We start from the raw sequence: 19,379 nt of genomic DNA, 5'->3' as shown, positions 1-19,379 counted from the left end.
CCAATCCTCACCAAACTTTAAACACATGTTTGTGACCATAATATCTTGATCAAGTTCGATAGTCATGGAAATCGCTTTAGTCATTTAGGAGTTACGGCCCTTTTTTGCCAAAATACTTCAAAAATATATGTTTCCAATCCAATTCTTGAAAAGTATGTGTCCAATCCTCACCAAACTTTACATACATGATTGTGACCATAATATCTTGATCAAGTTCGATAGCCATGGAAATCGCTTTTGTCATTTAGGAGTTACGGCCCTTTATTTGCAAAAAAAGACTTGAAAAATACGTCCCGAAGATTGTTTCCGATCTAATTCTTGAAAACTGTTTGTCCAATCCTCACCAAACTTTAAACACATGTTTGTGACCATAATATCTTGATCAAGTTCGATAGTCATGGAAATCGCTTTAGTCATTTAGGAGTTACGGCCCTTTTTTGCCAAAAATACTTCAAAAATCATTATGGCTTATTTTCTGTGACAAAAAACCGAAGTGGGGGCATCCGTGTCCTATGGACACATTTCTAGTTATAAAGGCTACATTGCTTACAGATGTATATCTGTAGATAAATTAATTTTTTGGAAGGGTTTTATTTCTATTATTTTCACTACAATTGGAAATTAAAACACCAGAAAATGATGAAAGGAATACCTGTGCCAAAAAAGCTTCGTTAAAGCTGTTCAATTAAAAAGCACAGCTTTTCAAAAAGAGCAGCTTTTCAAAAAAAGGCTTTCGCGAAGCTCCTTTTTTATTTGGCTAAAAAATCAGCGCTTTTTATATTTCAAAAAGCACAGCTTTTGCAAAGAAGTCACCAGAAGAAAAAGCTTCGCTGAAGCTGCTTTTTTTATGAAGCTTCATTTTTTATTTCGCACGGGCGTGACCCTATGTGATTAAATTAAGGCTGCATTGTAAATCATCATTGTATACCATAGTGAGTGCTAAAATGTAGGGAAATGGCTAAAACACCAAAATCACGAAAAAGTCCCTGTCAAGTTCAGAGCTGGCCAGTAAAGGCGCACAATAATAGTTGATGCAAAATTATTATTTTTTAACTTTCATGCATTATGTTTGACACATTTGACTCCAGTGGTCAAGCCAAAGAGAAGAATATGATGTGTGTAATTCACATTGAAAAAATGATTTCTAATTGTCCATTTCAGTCAACTTCCGTGACATTAAAGAGGTTCGTCGTGTCAAGAAGTCGAAGGACTTTGATAAGTGGTCGGACGATGCACGGCGTGTGGACGATAAACGCTGCTTTGTCATTTACCATGGCAACGACTTCAAACTGCGAACACTGTCGGTTGTTGGTGAGAAACAATGAATGTTAAAAAAGTATTATTCTATTGTTATTTCTGAAAAAGTCGGACTAGGCCCCGAAAAATTTATTTTGGGTCACTTGCCCTGCAGGGCAACGTGAACTTCTACTCGCCCTGCACAATAATTACTCGCCGTACATTTTCAACAAATTTTTTAGCAAAATCAAGTAACACTGATTAAACATAAGCTAGTTTTGCAGCCAATCAAATCTAATTTAAAAGACTTAAAACTTTGATCCGTTTGATTATCGTAAAAGTGTTCTTTCATCTAATCTGGGCCACCTACTGCTGTGCGATTCATTTATGAAGAAGCTGGTAACCAGATCGTATATTACCAGTTTATAATAGATTATAAATTATTAAAAACATTATAATAATTAATCTAATAGTAATAAAATAAATCTAACAATTAACAATTTGTTTTCTTTGATTCCCTGAATTATTATCCACAACATACAAATGATTAAACAGTCTCTGCCGTTCCAGTATTATATTATAATGTTTATCGCAATCATTTTTTTTTTGAAAATAAATAGGATTAAAAATTGAATCTGAAGAATCTTACTCGCCCAGGTGGACAAGAGTGATTAAATTTCTTCTTGCCCAACCTCGATATTTACTCACAAATTCGAGAGGGCGAGTGGACGGTTAGGCCTGCAGGTGTTGGTAAAAAATTACCCAAGTGACCACATGGACAGTCGCTTGCTGTGCTCTTCTATGCAATTTGGGTCTGACCTAATATAGCAGACAGATATATATCAGTGATGATATGAATATGCCCTAATGATTGAAACTGGTTTTAAGATCTTGACACATAAATTGTGCCACGATATGATTCCAACTGCTATATATATATAATTGATAAACAGTGATTTTTTTAGCTCACCTGTCACATAGTGACAAGGTGAGCTTTTGTGATCACAATTTGTCCGTCGTCCGTCCGTCCGTAAACTTTTACTTTAAAAGACATCTCCTCACCAGGCCAATTTCATCCAAACTTCACAGGAATGTTCCTTGGGTGGTCCCCTTTGAAAATTGTTCAAAGAATTGAATTCCATGCAGAACTCTGGTTGCCATGGCAACGGAAAGGAAAAACTTTAAAAATCTTCTTCTCCCAAACCACAAGGCTTAGGCCGTTGGTACATGGTAAGTAGGATCACCAAATGGTCCTCTACCAAGATTGTTCAAATTATGGCCCTTGGGTCAAAATTGGCCCCGCCCCGGGGGGTCATGGGTTTTCTCTATATGTTTATAGTGAAAACTTAAAAAATCTTCTCCTCTGAACTTACTTGGCCTAGAGCTTAGATATTTGTCATGATTTATCGTCTAGTGGACCTCTACAAAGTTTGTTAAAATTATGGCCTTGGGGTCAAAATTGGCCCCGCCCCCTTGGGGGGTCATGGGTTTTCTCTATATGTTTATAGTGAAAACTTCAAAAATCATCTCCTCTGAACTTACATTGCTTAGAGCTTAGATATTTGGCATGATTCATCGTCTAGTGGACCTCTACAAAGATTATTCAAATTATGGCCCTGGGGTCAAAATTGGCCCCGCCCCTGGGTGGTCATGGGTTTTCTCTATATGTTTATAGTAAAAAAATCAAAAATCTCCTCTGAACTTACGTTGCTTAGAGCTTAGATATATGGCATGATTCATCGTCTAGTGGACCTCTACAAAGATTGTTCAAATTATGGCCTTGGGGTCAAACTTGGCCCCGCCCCGGGGGGTTAGGATATTCCCTATATGTTTATAGTTAAAACTTCAAAAATCTTCTCCTATGAACTTACTTGGACTAGAGCTTAGATATTCGGCATGATTCATCGTCTAGTGGACCTCTACAAAGATTGTTCAAATTATGGCCTTGGGGTCAAAATTGGCCCCGCCCCCTTGGGGGGTCATGGGTTTTCTCTATATGTTGATAGTGAAAACTTCAAAAATCATCTCCTATGAACATACGTGGCTTAGAGCTTAGATATTTGGCATGATTCATCGTCTAGTGGACCTCTACAAAGTTTGTTCAAATTATGGCCCTGGGGTCAAAATTGGCCACACCCCGGGGCTGATGGGTTTTTCTCTTTATGTGTTATAGTGAAAACTTAAAAAATCTACTCCGAACTCACAAAGACAAGTAACGTCTTAATTTAAACTGGATAACATATTTAGTACACATACCAATTTTCAATATGGGCCACATGCAACAATTAATAACAAATATATATATATATATATATATATAGATACACACGTAAAATCAAGTAGTGACAAGAGCTTAGATATTTGGCATGATATATCATCTAGTTGACTTGTACCAATATTGTTCAATCTTTGGCCCTGGGGTCAAAAAATGGCCCTACCCGCGCGGTCATGGGTTTCCTTATTAGCTCACCTGTCACATAGTGACAAGGTGAGCTTTTGTGATCACAATTTGTCCGGCGTCCGTCCGTAAACTTTTACTTTAAACGACATCTCCTCATAAACCGCTTAGCCAATTTCATCCAAACTTCACAGGAATGTTCCTTGGGTGGTCCCCTTTGAAAACTGTTCAAAGAATTGAATTCCATGCAGAACTCTGGTTGCCATGGTAACGGAAAGGAAAAACTTTAAAAATCTTCTTCTCCAAAACCACAAGGCCTAGAGCCTTAATATTTGGTATATAGCATCATATAGTGGTCCTCTACCAAAATTGTTAAAACTATCCCCCTGGGGTCAAAAATAGCCCCGCCCCGGGGGTCACTTGTTTTACATAGACTTATATAGGGAAAAAATCTTCTTCTCCGAAACTGTAAGGCCCAGGGCTTAGATATTTGGTATACAGCATCATCTAGTGGACCTCTACCAGATTTGTTCAAATTATTGCCACAGGGTCAAAATTGACCCCGCCTAGGGGGTCCTTGTTTTTACGTAGTGTTATATAGTAAATCTTTAAAAATATTCTTCTCCAGAACCGTAAGGCCAGGAGCTTAGATATTTGGTATACAACTTCATCTTGTGGACCTCTATCAAAGTTGTTCAAATTATTGCCACAGGGTCAAAATTGGCCGCGCCCTGAAAGTTATTTGTTTTTATATAGTCTTATATAATAAAACTTTAAAAATCCTCTTCTCCAAAATATAAGACCTAGAGCTTTCATATTTGGTATATAGTGTTACCTAGTGGACCTACACCAAAGGTATTCAAATTATTGTCCCGGGGTCAAATTGGCCTTGCTCAGGGGTCATTTGTTTTTACATTGTCTTGTCACTTAAACATCTTTTCCTCTGAAAGTAAAGGTCAGAATGACTCCATACTTGATATGTAGCATCTTTACATGGTTCTCTCTCAACTTTGTTCAAATGGTTTTGTTTGGCCCCTTTTAGGGGTCACCAGAGCAAAAAATAGAAAAACCTTTAAACAACTTGATCTTAGTAACTGCTTGATGGATCTTCAAGTCTGAAGCATCCTAGCATGGGCCTCTGTCAGGCCTTTTCAAATAATTTTGTTTGGCCCCTTTTAAGGGCCACCAGAGCTAAAATTAGTAAAAAAAACGTAACATTGTCTTCGCATGAACCCCTTGATAGATCTTCAGCAAATTTGGTTTGAAGTGTCCTTGCATGGACCTCTCTTAAATTTGTTCACATAATTTTGTTTGGCCCGGTTGCCATGGCAACCTAAAGGAAAATGTCAACAATTGGTTACAATCATCTTCTTCTCCTAAACCCCTTGGACAATTTTGATGAAACTTCATAGGAATGATCCTTGGTTGGTGCTTTTTCAAAATTGTTCAAAAAAATTAATTCCATGCAGAACTCTGGTTGCCATGGCAACCTGAAGGAAAATATAGGCTGTCGTGTCCGCGCTGTGACTTTCTCTTATATGGACAGATTTTAAAATGACTTGCCATATGTTTTCGACATACCAAGACAACGTGTCGTGTGCAAGACCCATGTCCCTACCTCTAAGGTGAAAGATACACTAAGTGTTTGTTCACAATGGAATGCTGAATATGAGGACATAAAGAGTGTTGGCTGTCATCTAGTATGATTGTGTGTTTTTTCTATGCTCAGAGGCAATTTAATATAACTTGCAATATGTATTTGACACATAAAGGCTAGATCAACTTTTTATGTACTTGTTCATAGATCAATGTCACATTGGGGGGCATTTGTCACATACTTTGACAGCTCTTGTTCAATATTCTTTGAGAAACAAGCTATGTTAAACTCTTTTACTCAGGTGAGCGATTTAGGGCCATCATGGCCCTCTTGTTTATTTTATTGATAAAATCAACTTAATATCAGCATGTCCTTCTGATAAGGGGTAATACTGGTTTAAAGCACTCAACATTATTGTTAAACAGTGTGTTTATTGATTTTTTTTTCCATATTTTATTGATCAAAACTATCTTATTTCAGTTGATTCCTCGGACGAGCGGGAAAACTGGTTCAAGGGCCTCGATCTGTTGATACAGGAAGCAAAGTCGGCATCGCACACCCTCGTTGTTGAAAGGTATGAAGGGGTATTGTATTAATAAATAACTGGTAAAAAGTAATGATCTGAGTGATAAGGTGGTATATATAGAAGTTAAGATGGTATTTTAAAGGGACTAGACACCAAATGGTCCAAAAATCAGCAAATTCAGTATTTCTTTAAAACAAGCCTAGAATTATCAATACAAACTTAGTATGAGGCCGATGATACATCATTTTGCATGATTAAAATAATAATTTGTTGCTGTCTCAGCTGAGTTTACAATTTACTGCGATTTACTAGTAAATTCCCATTTTGAAAAATCGCAAAAACATTGAAAGAAACATGTGTTGTAAGCAATTTGATACATCAGTAAGTAAAATTCAATGCATTGTACACAACGATATCAATTTTAAGTAAGTCTTTGACGTCTTTTTTTCTTGCAATGGTATCATATGGTGTATTCCCTTTAATGGTAATTTTTAACTTGTCTGATTTCTGAAGACGAGAAAGGTTTAGGTATTGTGATAGCCTTGGTGTTGTTGTTGAAGCCACTCATAAAAATTTTACTTTTGGTGTTCACGAGGTAAAATATATTGTGATCTTACTTTGCAACAAACAATTTGTCTGCTTATTATATGCCCATAAAGGATATAAATGAGTTTTTAAGAAAGGTGCACCCAATTGTATGTGAACTTAACATCATATTGGACATTTTGTTGTTGAATGATTCATAGCCCTGTGCATTCATAGCCCTGTGCACACTGTCCTTTGAAGAAGAGAGGACTGAAATTCTAAAAGAGTGAAAAATATCAAAATGTTATTTCACTGTTTAAAAAAATGAAAAAACTGATTTTTATTTCTTTGATATTTATCTTCTATAAATCACTGGAAAGCATACATAATAAATCAATGTAATTTGTTGTGCAGTTTGCTTATATAAGATTCTACCCTATATTCTTACAAGACTGTTGCTTGTATAACGTTCTCTTCTCGAGAATTGCAGAGAAATCATAGAACTGAAACCTTTTATTCCTATCATTTCTGAGATCAAGCGTCCTCCATTTCTGTAATTATATTCTCTTTCAGAAAATAATGATACTTGAGCCTATTGTGATAACAGCGGAAAGGTTCTAGCTGCATCTCTATAAAATGACTCTTAGAACTTTTTTTTCGATTTTACACCTCGGTATGGAAATAAAAGTTTTGCGCTCTTTGTCCTTAAATATCTAGTATTGACGCAAAAGGAAATAATTAGGGATCATAATGTAAAGTATTTCCATCTTCTATCCTGTTAATTCTAATTTTTAGCTCTACTGGCCAAAGGCCAGAAGAGCTTATGCGATGGTAATGTGTACGTAGTATGTGCATCCGTGCGTCCGTGCGTTCGTGCGTTCGTGCGTCTGTAAACAATTGCTTGTGAACACGATACAGTCTTCAATTTTGATTGTATCTCGATGAAACTTGTACAGTATTTAGATATCCATTAGAGCTGGGTTCCTTTCGAAAACCAGCCAGATCCGCCCATGCATGCCTAGATTATGGCCCTTGATAGTATAAAAAAATGCTATTGTGTAAACAATTGGTTGTAAACAATTGGTTGTGAACACGATACAGTCTTCAGTTTTTATTGTATCTCAATGAAACTTGTACAGTATCTAGATATCCATTAGAGCTCGGGCCACAATTAAAAAATTCTTTGTTTGCCCTTTACCGACCCTAAATTTTAGAGGTGGGTCGGTAGGTAGGAAAAATATTTTATTTTTTTCTAGAATTTGATCTTGAACACAAAAACTGGTGTTTGTATGTTTGACCTTTTTTATTTTTTCTGGTTGATATCACTTTCTCTTTTTATATTGTAAGTAACATACTTCAACGAACAGTCAAAGGTATTGAGCACCGAAATACTTTCAGAAATGTCTGGATGGAAACTTTTGACATCGGTGCTGTTTTTGCAAACGGAAATTGTAACGGAATCCGTTTTTTGTAATGTTACGTTTGCCTTATTCATGAAGTCTGATAATACATCTTCCCATGTGTTAGTGGACTCGAAAGAACTTATTTTATTTTTCGCAATTTGATTTAATTTACCATCAATATTAATAAAAACACTGTAACAAAATGTTAATACGGACGCCATGATGATGAACTGTTTTCTAGACGCTTGCAAATCGTTCACAAAACGTACAACAAGCGCTTCTTTTGTCTTGATTGATTTAAAGAACCCAACGATTGAGCGGAAAGAAAATAAACTAAACTAACGGCGAAAAAACAGCGAAAACAAATCTTGACTGCAAAATTGAAAAAAAAAATGTTCTCACAAATTTTGCAATAAAATATTTTGGGTCGGCGGCTTTTTTTCGGGTCGGTCGGTAAAGGGCAAACAAACTTAATTTTAATTTAGGCCTCGGTTCCTTTCGAAAACCAGCCAGATCCGCCCATGAATGCCTAGATTATGGGCCATTAAAGTTTTAAAGAATAAATGCTCTCTATTTTTAGCCAGGTCTGCATGAGCGAATTCTATTTTTAGCCAAGTTTACATGTACATGTAAATTCAAGTCTAGAGTTAAGGGAGACAATTTGCAAGTCTAGGATTTTGAGAGACAATTTGCTTTTTGCTTCTGCAGCTGATTTTGTGAATTACTCTGCCTTGTTCTTGTTGAAAGCCCAAAGGCCATTTTTTAGCTTTAAGTTCTGTAGTTTGCGCATTCATCTTAACAAAATTGGTTGTGAATGTTAAGTTTTGCACCTGGTGTCATTACTGGCCACACTCAGGGTTCACAGGTTTGGTAAACATAAATCTGGAAAGGTTTAAAAATCTTTTTGTGTGTTCTGGATCCATCTCAGCACAATTGATTGTGAATGTTTGTTCAAATTGATCAAAGTTGTCCTAGGATGCCCTTGACTTTGACCTTTTGACCAACTTTTTTAACTTTTAAAACTACAGAAATTTTTACTATGAGTACAGTTTTGAAAGCATTTTTTTTTTGTCAGATGACTTTTACTTGGCACATATTAAAATAGTTCATGGAACTAATCTGCTTACAATACTTTCTGGGCTCAGATGTTGAACGTGCTACGTTTTCAGGTAAGCCAAACACAAAACATAAACCATATGTCTGTTGCCTTTTACCCATACATACATGCTCTGGATTGATATGACCACAAAAGCCATGCCAGTAGAACATAGGCCCTTTTGGGCCTCTTGTTTATGTCAACCAAGGTAAAGTTACATGTAGATATGCTTAGTTGGGCTTTTTGATTGACTGAGAAAAAACAGTAGATTGTAGATAATAAGTTTGGTTGACTTATGTAGATAATAAGTTTGGTTGACTTATCTGCATGGTTGACAAATAATGATAGTTTAAAATTTTGTTCATGTAAGAATTAAGTGTTGCAATCTGCATTACAATGAAAATAAAACAAAAAGAAAAAAACAAACATATGATCACTGTTTAGCAACCTCTGGTGCCCATGTACTTTAGACAAGAATAGGAATAGTTTGTTATTTCAATCTTCTTAATTCCTGTCCATCTAATATTGCCAAAGGTCCGTCTAGCCAGTCGACATGTGTATAATTTGGAAAAGAAGACTTAACCCTTTAGCACATAGACAAGTGGCCAGATTACACCTCCCAGTCAATAGCCATCTTACTGATAAGCAGTCCTTATCTGCATAGGTACTTTTCTGGATATTTGAAAATGAGAAAATGAATACAGCAGTATGACCTTAAAATCAATGTTACTCCAAATAATTGTGTCCAAATCTTTTTTATGTGAATTCATTTTTTATAGATAATTAAATTATCTAATAAATGGTGTCAATGATGATATATTAAATTATTTTATTTCAGCTGTGAATGTATTTTCAAGATGGATTTGTAACATTTCTTTGAAATGTCATAATTGCATTAAATCAAAGGGTAATAAAATGCTGGGATCGATCTAATTTTTATTACCCCTATCATAAAAAAGACCCATCTGGATTAAAAAGCCGACAATTTATGTTCTTGTGTATTAATACACAGAAATATGTCAAGAATATCCGGTGTCATCCAGCTGAGAGATCCAGTCCAAGGTGTCTGTTTAACTTTATTACCCCCTCATAAAATTGTTTACAAAAAAAGAAAGCCGATAAATGATTTTCCGGTATGAATAAAAAGATCTAGATCAAACAAAACGCTTGCACATGACCTATTTTACAGCCAACTATGATGGACATTATATAAGCTTCACAGAAAATTTACCCATCATTTTCTCATTTACTAATTGTTTCTTTTGTTTGTAAACAAAATATTACCTTTAAGTAAATATAATCTCAATTGATTTTAATGGTAAACTGAACTGACGTAATATATTTAATGATTTACGCATCAATGAATTTGGGGGAAATTCCATACAGTACTTAGCTCGTGGTCTTATTACGTCACAATGGGATATCACACCTGCGATTGGGAGTATAAACACCTTCTCAATTTAGCAGACGATATTTTCAAGGGAAAATCAATACACAAAAGGTTAAACTTTAATTTTATAAACATCCGGGATATTGTTTACAAAAAGAAAGATGCAAAATTGAAATATTGAAATGACCCTATTGAAATATGCGGGCCATGCGTTTACATCCAGTAATGGATACGGTCGGCCAAATGCGTATACATCTGGTAATGAGCTATGTCGGCCTATCTCGTATACATGCGCTAAAGGGTTAATAGTTGCTAGTCCAGCCAGTCCACAAGTGTATTATTTGGAGAGGCAGACTCATTAGTCTTCAAAATACTCTGAGGGCAACTTGTTTTTCACTCGCTAAGCTTGTTAGTGCGCTAGAGTGACGCTAAAATATTGGGCAGTCAGATTGATTAAATGTTCGGGGCTCCCTTGTGTAAAGTAATAAAGTTGTTGATTTAGTGGGTATTGGGTAATGTACAAATCCGTTATTGCTTTAGACGGCTGAGTAAAGGGGAAGTTGTTTTCTATTTTTCAGCACAAAATGTTATTACTTTAAAAGCTATTTGAATGACGGATTGTTTTTCGTCTATTGCGTGGTCTAGGACCATCTTGGGACATCTAAAGTCTGCAGCAATGATTACAACAATTTGAACGTAAAAAGTCTTGTTTTGAATGAAAATGAACCAGAATGCTTTTAAAAATAGATGGAATAATTTAAAGGAGACTGTGATAAAGTTTGTTTCATTAAGAAAGCACAAACTCTTCCTTACAAAAATGGTTTGGGTTCCAAATTATTTATTAATTTAGGCCCAAAATTGGCCTGAAAAAAACAGTGGTAAAATGTTTCCACTGAGTTCTTGTGGTAGATTGAAGTAACAAAATAACAATTTACAAATCTTCAGGGAAAGAAAATTACTTTAAACTGAAATTGAAAATGAGACTCTCGTCACAAGTGTCCGCTCGTTTTCAGAATTTACGGAAATGGAAATTGACAGGATTTGCATCAAAAATCACACTTGTTTTGTGTGAAAATGCAATTGAACTGTCTTGAATCAATAAGTATGCACGCGATATTGCATTAATCAAGTGCTTTTCTCGATTTTCACAGTTTTAAGCTACTTTCTCGATTTATTCTGCAAATAGTTAATTGCGTATCTCATGCAAATGGATTTAACCTTTGCTGTTTTGGTAATTTCGGACATATCTCTATAGAAGAAACTGTCTGTATGTGTAAATTAATAAGATTGTGATGTAGACAATCGTCACAGAAAGGGAGAACTTTCGAAATTTCCATTTCCGAGTAATTTTCGCCATCTTCCTTTGATGAATTACTGTCATTAAGATAAATTACTAGTTCACCAGGTTCTCCCTTAAAGCTGCACTCTCACAGATTGAATGATTTGCCAATTTTTAGCTCACCTGAGCACGAAGTACTCAAGGTGAGTTTTTGTGATCGCTCTGTGTCTGTCGTCCGTCGTCGTTGTCCGTCATCAACAATTTGACTGTTAACACTCTAGAGGTCACAATTTGGGAACTATTTTAATGAAACTTGGTCAGAATGTTACCCTCAATAAAATCTTGGATGAGTTCGATATTGGGTCATCTGGGGTTAAAAACTAGGTCACCAGGTCAAATTAAAGGAAAAGCATGTTAACACTATAGAGGTTACATTTATGACTGTATCTTCAGAAAACTTGGTCAGAATGTTAATATTAATACTCTCTAGGTCAAGTTCGATTCTGGGTCATGTGCGGTCAAAAACTAGGTCACCAGGTCAAATTTAAGAAAAAGCTTGTTAACACTCTAGAGGTCACATTTATACCTGTATCTTAATGACAGTTGGTCAGAATGTTTATATTAGTAATCTCTAAGTCAAGTTTAAATCTTGGTCAATTGTGGTCAAAAACTAGGTCATTAGGTCAAATCATAGGAAAAGCTTGTTAGCACTCTAGAGATAACATTTATGACTGTATGTTCATTGAACTTGATCAGAATGTTATTGTTGATGATCTTTATTGTATCAGGTGAGCGATTCATGGCCTTCAGGGCCCTCTTGTTTAATATTTTGTCTTGGAACAAGCCAATTTTCGTGAAAATCCATGGAAACCAGTTATATAAGACTGGTGACATAATTTTTTTTATAAATTTTTATATTTAAGTTAAAAAAATGATGTTATATGCATTTTTCTTAAACCGTTACTATTGGTTTAAGCCATAAAACATTAATTTTCGAATGGAAATATGAAAATCTATGATCTGATTTTTTTGTCAGCAATCCTATTGTGGTTTGCAGATCGATATTTATGCAAAAATTTGATCTTTCCAAGACAAAAAATAGAAAACTTGTAAAAATGGTAAATCTGTGAGAGTGCAGCTTTAAAGGGGCACATTTATAAAGGTTGATGTAAATCTTTTTTTTTATTTAATGCATTATTATGTTTACTCATTTGACTTAAATGATCAAAGCCAATACAAGCATATGTTTGTGTACAGAAAAAAATAATAGCGATATTTGGGCGTTTTGTTTAACTGTGGAATTTGTGCCACAATTTTTTAGATATTATTATTATGCACCAGTCAATTGTAACGAAGGCCCCCCCCAGGTCCGGGGAATAGCGGGGACTTTGACTTTCGGTCCAGCCAACCCCGGCTAAAGTCCCGCCCTGCGGGAATGAACAGATGGTCAAATCCCCGCAAAATAACCCCGCACCCCAGGGACCCTAGGTAAGGCCCATTCCCCACTTTATTTAAAGTGAAGACAAAACCACCACATTCACCCGGCACTGCGGGGCCATCTGAAAGGTAAAAACACGGCCCATTTCCCGGCTATCCCCGGTATACCCCCGGACCTGGAGGGGCCGTGATTACAATTGATTGGTGCATTATTATTGTATTAAATGCTCCTTTTTTATCTGTTCTCAAATCATATGCTTTTCTGTTTTGTTTATTATAGTCATTTTTTTGTATCAATCTATAATGTGTGCCTTTAATGTAGGCATTGTCTATATATTAGGACATCTGTCATTCTAAATTTTTCACATGGTTAATGGTGCCTTTTAAGTGTGTTAGTTTTTCCAAGGAGAAGGTCAAAATATTGTCAGTATTTAATGAGAAAAGGAAATCAATTGTGTTCTGTGAAATCGTTATTATTCATGGAACAATACTGTGGATTTCGTGGATGTGGAAAACCACAAATTAAAGATCCTGATGATTTTTTTTTTCCAAAAACTTACTTGTGTATATCCTTAGGAAATTTAATTCCAAACATTTTACATGTATATTCACTTACCAATGTCCAAATTGTATATAGTGTATTGTAAGTTAGATATTTATACTCTGGCAGCCAATTGAATAAAACATTCATAAATTGTTCACATGATATCTTCCGGTTATTTTGCTAAATGAAATGATTTTTTGGTTTATATTAATTATTGAATAAATATTGATAATTCAATAAACCTTTTTGTAAACTATGTCTAATCAAAAGAATTAACCAGTTTTTAAAATTGGTGGCAATTATTTTCATGCCAGTTCACAGTATGTGGCTTTATGTAAACAAAATCATTTCTAATATTTAAGATTACTGATCAGTTTTGTTTTGTTGAAGATGATTCAATTCCAAAATCTTTACTTTTATGTTTCAGATGGCTTACGAGGGAGTATAACAGTATACTTGAGCGAGATGGCCGTGTGACATTGAAGGCAATGAAATCCTGGACAACCAAGATCAACTGTAAACTGACAACAAACAAGCTCAAAGAAAAATACCAGGTATAAATCCACTAAACTTAAGTGAAACTAAACACTAATGAAAACCAAGAAATACCAAGAAATATGCTCAAAGAAAAATACGAGGTATAATTCCACTAATCTTAAGTGTAACAAAACAAGAAAGCAATGAAAACCAAGAAATACCAAGAAACAAGCTCAAAGAAAAATACCAGGTATAATTCCACTAATCTTAAGTGTAACAAAATACGAAAGCAATGAAAACCAAGAAATACCAAGAAACAAGCTCAAAGAAAAATACCAGGTATAATTCCACTAATCTTAAGTGTAACAAAACACGAAAGCAATGAAAACCAAGAAACACCTAGATCAGGGTTAACTGATGTCCAATAAGCTCAAAGACAAAAACCTAGATATACTTAGATCAATTTTAAAGCTGCACTCTCACAGATGGACCATTTTGACAACTTTTTTATTATTGTCCTGGATTGAGCCACCTTTTTGCGTAGCTAGATGTCTGAGAACCTGTTCTATAAGACTGCTAAGATCTGATCGCAGTTTTTCATATTTACGGTACGAAATTTATAAAACTTCAATTTTCAAACGTAAATATATAAAAGTGCAATATGATCTTTTATCAGCAGTCATTTAGCACTGGTTTCCAGATATTTACGCAAAAATTTACTAATTCAAAGACAAAAAATACTGTCAATCTCTGAGAGTTCATCTTTAAACTGACTACATTTAAGAAAGAAATCACCAACCAGTTGTACAAAACTGGTTAAGTCTTTGGTTTGGTTAAAGTTGGCCAATATATTTAATGATGGTCAATATTAGACCAATAATTCCTGTTGACCAATCAAATTCCTTTTTTGTGCAATTTAGCCAAAAGATTACATGTGGATAACTTATCCTGTTTTATGAAATTGATTGCATCAGCATACATGCCATATATCCTCTGCATTCGGAGCTCCTCGGCCATTTTATCGAAAACAACCTCGGATGTATTTGGACGGTTTACATACTCGAAAAGTGGTACGTTTAAGTCCGCTGCAAGTAGATCGCATAGTAATTTTATTTAGCAGTTAAACTTTGTGACTTAACTCTTGGGATTCTTAATTATGTTTGCAATAATACAATTCAATGGCAATCAATTTCGACTTAGATCAATAAATACAACTCTAAAACACTACATTTAATTAATGCTTTTATTAAAAAAATACGGACTACTTCAACTGATGTACCTGCATACATCCGAGGTTGTTTTTGAAAAAAATGGCCGAGGAGTTCCGAATGATATCCTCTGGTGGGGGGAAAAATGATAAGGTATAACCCTACTAAACTTTGGTATAACTTAAAAGTGAAATCTGGTTTGGAATAAAGTTTTATTTTTTATTAAAAGCTATATATCAATGTTTGATACTCTCTTGATATTAAATAAAACAGATTAGGTTTGTGAAATAAAAAGTGTTATGTACACAAAATATTGTTTTAAAATTAGCATAAATCTTTTTTAATGGGTTGGTCATAAAAGATTTAAATGGTTTACACTCGCGAATATGATGAGCATTATGGTGAACAGCGAAGTCACACATTAGGTACTGAATGAACTGATAATTGCACGCAGCAGTGTGTAAATATGAATTTGGTAAAAAGTCAAACTGAAATTGCAAATTATTTAAATGGCTGCATTTTTTCAGTTTTCATTTATTTGATAAAATCCCAGATTGTCTACATTTTGCCAATATCATCTGTGATAAACAGGTTTAGTTCAATTATATCGTTACAAACTTATTTATGATTACTGCTTATTCTGAATGTCAAGTTTGTATAATTTTAAACTCAAGGTAATTTACTAAACTTCAGTATTTAAGTGTAAATACACTGACGTAATTTACTTAACTTTGGTATGCCATGTACTGAACTTACAAAAGGTTAAAGGAACTTAAGTCACCAGATGATACAATTGTAAGAGAAAAGGAAAATGGCCAAAAACTTACACAAAATTGATTTCTTTTGTACAATGCCTTACATCTTACTTACTGAAATGTATCACATAGCTTACAAGACAATTTATTTGTATATGTAGTTTGTGAATATTTTTCCAATTCTAAATTTACTAGGTTTGTCTGCCATGTAAATTCCAGTTAATTTAAAAATAGTGTCAATATATGTATAGATCTGTATTAATCAGGTGTCTTTCACATGCTAAATTTACACACTATATATATATATATATAAGCTGGGAAACCGTTATGCACTATTTTTAAACATTGCCATTGTAAACTCAGCTGAGACAGTGACAAAATATTCTTTAAATTATGTATTATCAGCCTCGTACTAGCTTGTATTGACAATTTCAGGCTGGTTTTGTGGAAATAATGTATTTGACGTTTTTTTTGGAACCATCTGGCCCCAATATCACGAAAATACTTAAGTCAAATCTCAAACTCAGTCTCAACACATTTTACCACATAGCATCAAGATTTATTAAAAATCATATATGTTTTTACAGTTTTATAAGCACATTCTATTTTTTTGTCCGGGATTCATCTTTGTCGTTATTGAACAAATCTTTTTCAAACTTTCAAATATTAATGACCATGATGTAAACCTGTGCCTCCGTGGATTTGGTCAGAGTCGCATGATCCTGAGTGGAGTTGTGGCCCCTTAATGAGTTAAATTGGGCAAAATTAGCTTTGTCCAGGATTCTTCTTTGAAGCTATTGAGCAAATCTTTTTCAAACTTTCAAATATTAATGGCCATGATGTAAACCTTTGCCTCCATGAATTTGGTGGGAGTCACATGATCCTGAGTGGAGTTGTGGCCCCTTAATGAGTTAAATTGGGTAAAATAAGTTTTGTTCGTCCTACTCCTTCGTCATTTTTGAATGAATCTTTTTCAAACTTTTAGCCATGGTGAGAACATTTGCCCCTGTGATTGTGGTTGGAATCACATGATCATGTCTCCAATTATGGCCCCTGAATAAGTTAAAATAGGCAAAAATTATACAGCTTTGTCTAGCCTAATCCTTGGTCATTTTTTTTCATTTTTTCTATAAATCTTTTTCAAACTTTCAGATGTCAATGACCATGATATGAACTGTTGAATATGTGATTTGGTGCACCTGTATTAATCAGAATGTTTGCATGGCCTTAAAAAGACCTTTAATTGATTTTGTCCTTAAAAAGACCATCAAAAGTCCTGAAGTTAGGTGCATACAGGCCTTAAATTTGTTACAATATTCGCTTTGGTGGCCTACTCCTTTGTCATTTTTCAATATATTTTTCTCAAACTTTCAGCTATCCATGACCATGATGTGAACCTTTGTATATGTGATTTTGTGCACCTGTATTATTTCCTTGGTACTCATGTGTGGGGGGGAGGTGGTGGGGGTGGGTAAACAGAAATTGGGTTGGCAGACTGTCAAATTCACCCGTCCACCTTCATTTTGGAATATCCTGTCAGGAGTCATGACCCCTTTATGGTGAAAATGAGAGAAACAGGTTTGTTATCTCCCCTGAGGCCAGGGCAAACAACCTAGACAGGGAAGGGTTGGGGGGTATTCGTTAGCCTTTGGCTTACAGTTCTAGTTTGCTCTAGAATTAGTTTTCTTTGAAATATTTAAAAAAACTTTTTATCAACACATATAAGAAAATACTTTTCAATCAGTATAAAACCATGCAAGATTTTGAAGAATATTATGCTTTTATATGGTGAAATGAGTTGAGCCTGAGTTTGAGATTTGACTTAAGTATTTTCATGATATTGAGGCCTGGTGTCTAGCCCCTTTAAGGTATAACTTCGGAGATATGAGGTTAGGTAAACAAAGAATTTATTATTGGGTTTAGCTATTTTAAAATATGAAAGGTGAGAACGATACTGAAATATCTAGTGTTCATCATAAAAAAAATCAAATTCAGTTTATTTTTATGGAATGAGGAAGTTATCAATTTCAGTAGTAAAATTTAATCATCCATAACTAGCAAAGCATGTGAACAAAGGATGGAAACTGATTGATGTCAAAGTTAATGGTTGAATACTATTATGGTTTTTAAGTGATATGATGTAATTTCCATTTACACTCTGTCCTTGTTCTCATAAATGTCTCTCAGAGTGGTGTAGTTTTGTTGCCATATAATAAAAATCAAAATCCTTGTTTGTAATAAAAATTAAAATATATATTATATGTTGTTAAAGAGGCCCAAGCCCTAATAGGGGGAGGGAGGGGTCTCTTATTGGGTATAATTTGTCTGATTCGGAACTTAAATGCTTAATGCTTAATTAATCTGACTAAAGACTTCTAAAAGGTCATCATAAATAATTCCGCTTAAACATTCTATCAGCTGCCATTTTGTTTCCAGTGTACCTGCCATCGTGTCTTGTTTAACCCACTACCCAATTGTCCTACAGTAGGTTACACAAAACTAACATTCAAGTCTATAAGGACAATATTGTATACATGACATTCAAAATACTTAAAGAAGTCTTAGCAAATAACTTTAGTTCCATAAGTTTTCATTTATAGAGATGTTTTGAATGATTATCTTCTTCAGAAAACTGACATCGCAAAGACCTTCTGTCCGACAGTCCTAACCAGCAAATTTTCACTCGGTCCAACTAAATATGTAATGCAGTCAGTTCATCTGACCGACACTTTTCATGTCCAGATGTAAAAATAATGAAGATCTAATCTTTATCAATAATCAAATTTTTTAATAGAAAATCACGCTTTATTAATGAAATTTTATTTTTAATAACCATTTGTTTACGAATCTGATGTCATATTCAGTAGTGTAGATGTCAGAATGTGTTATACGCTTTAAGTCAAACACCATGCAGCATTTAACTCCTTTTGCAATACATTATCATGTAATTTATATTACTCTGTATATAATATGGATGTTTTGAAACACTAAAATAGTAAACTTTTGTCATGAACATTAGATTGTTTCAAATAACTGGTTATTATCTTAATACCTTTTTAGCTCACCTAGGTGAGCTATTAGGATCGATGAATGTCCGTCGTCTGTTGTCCGCTGTTCGTCGGACGTCCACACTTAGTTTGTTAACACTCTAGTGGTCAATTTTTGCCTCAACTGTCACGAAACTTGGTCAGGATGTTTGTCACAGTAATTACCCGGACAAGTGCGAATATGGGTCATCTGGGATGAAAAACTTGGTCACATGACCCAAAAATAGAAAAATCTTGTTAACACTCTAGAGGCTACTTTTTCAGTGCAAGTATCCTGGAAATTTGTCAGAAAGGTTGTTGCGTTGATTTTTAGTTCAAGTTCGAATATGGGTCATCTGGGGTCAAAAACTAGGTCACAGAGCCCAAATATGGAAAAACCTTGTTAACACTCTAGAGGTAACATTTTCAGCCCAAATATCCTGGAAATTTGTCAGAAATGTTTTTTCGTTGATTTCTAGCTC

At 34.7% G+C, this 19,379-nt stretch overlaps 1 protein-coding gene across 13 annotated transcripts in view; it reads left to right on the top strand.

Moving 5' to 3' along the window:
* The window catches only part of LOC128243701 (1-phosphatidylinositol 4,5-bisphosphate phosphodiesterase gamma-1-like), a 117,371-nt gene that overhangs the window by 6,900 nt on the left and 91,092 nt on the right, over positions 1–19,379 (top strand). For all 13 annotated transcript variants that reach the window (XM_052961616.1, XM_052961615.1, XM_052961613.1 and 10 more), the window contains exons 2-4: positions 1,162–1,311; positions 5,712–5,805; positions 13,859–13,985. In XM_052961616.1, coding sequence (XP_052817576.1) covers positions 1,162–1,311; positions 5,712–5,805; positions 13,859–13,985 — 371 coding nt within the window. The remainder of the gene's footprint in view (positions 1–1,161; positions 1,312–5,711; positions 5,806–13,858; positions 13,986–19,379) is intronic.

Source organism: Mya arenaria, chromosome 8, assembly GCF_026914265.1.
Source record: "Mya arenaria isolate MELC-2E11 chromosome 8, ASM2691426v1".
NCBI classification, from domain to species: Eukaryota; Metazoa; Mollusca; class Bivalvia; order Myida; family Myidae; genus Mya; species Mya arenaria.
The sequence above is the reverse complement of the archived record's forward strand: the minus strand, read 5'-3'. Positions and strand labels throughout refer to the sequence as shown.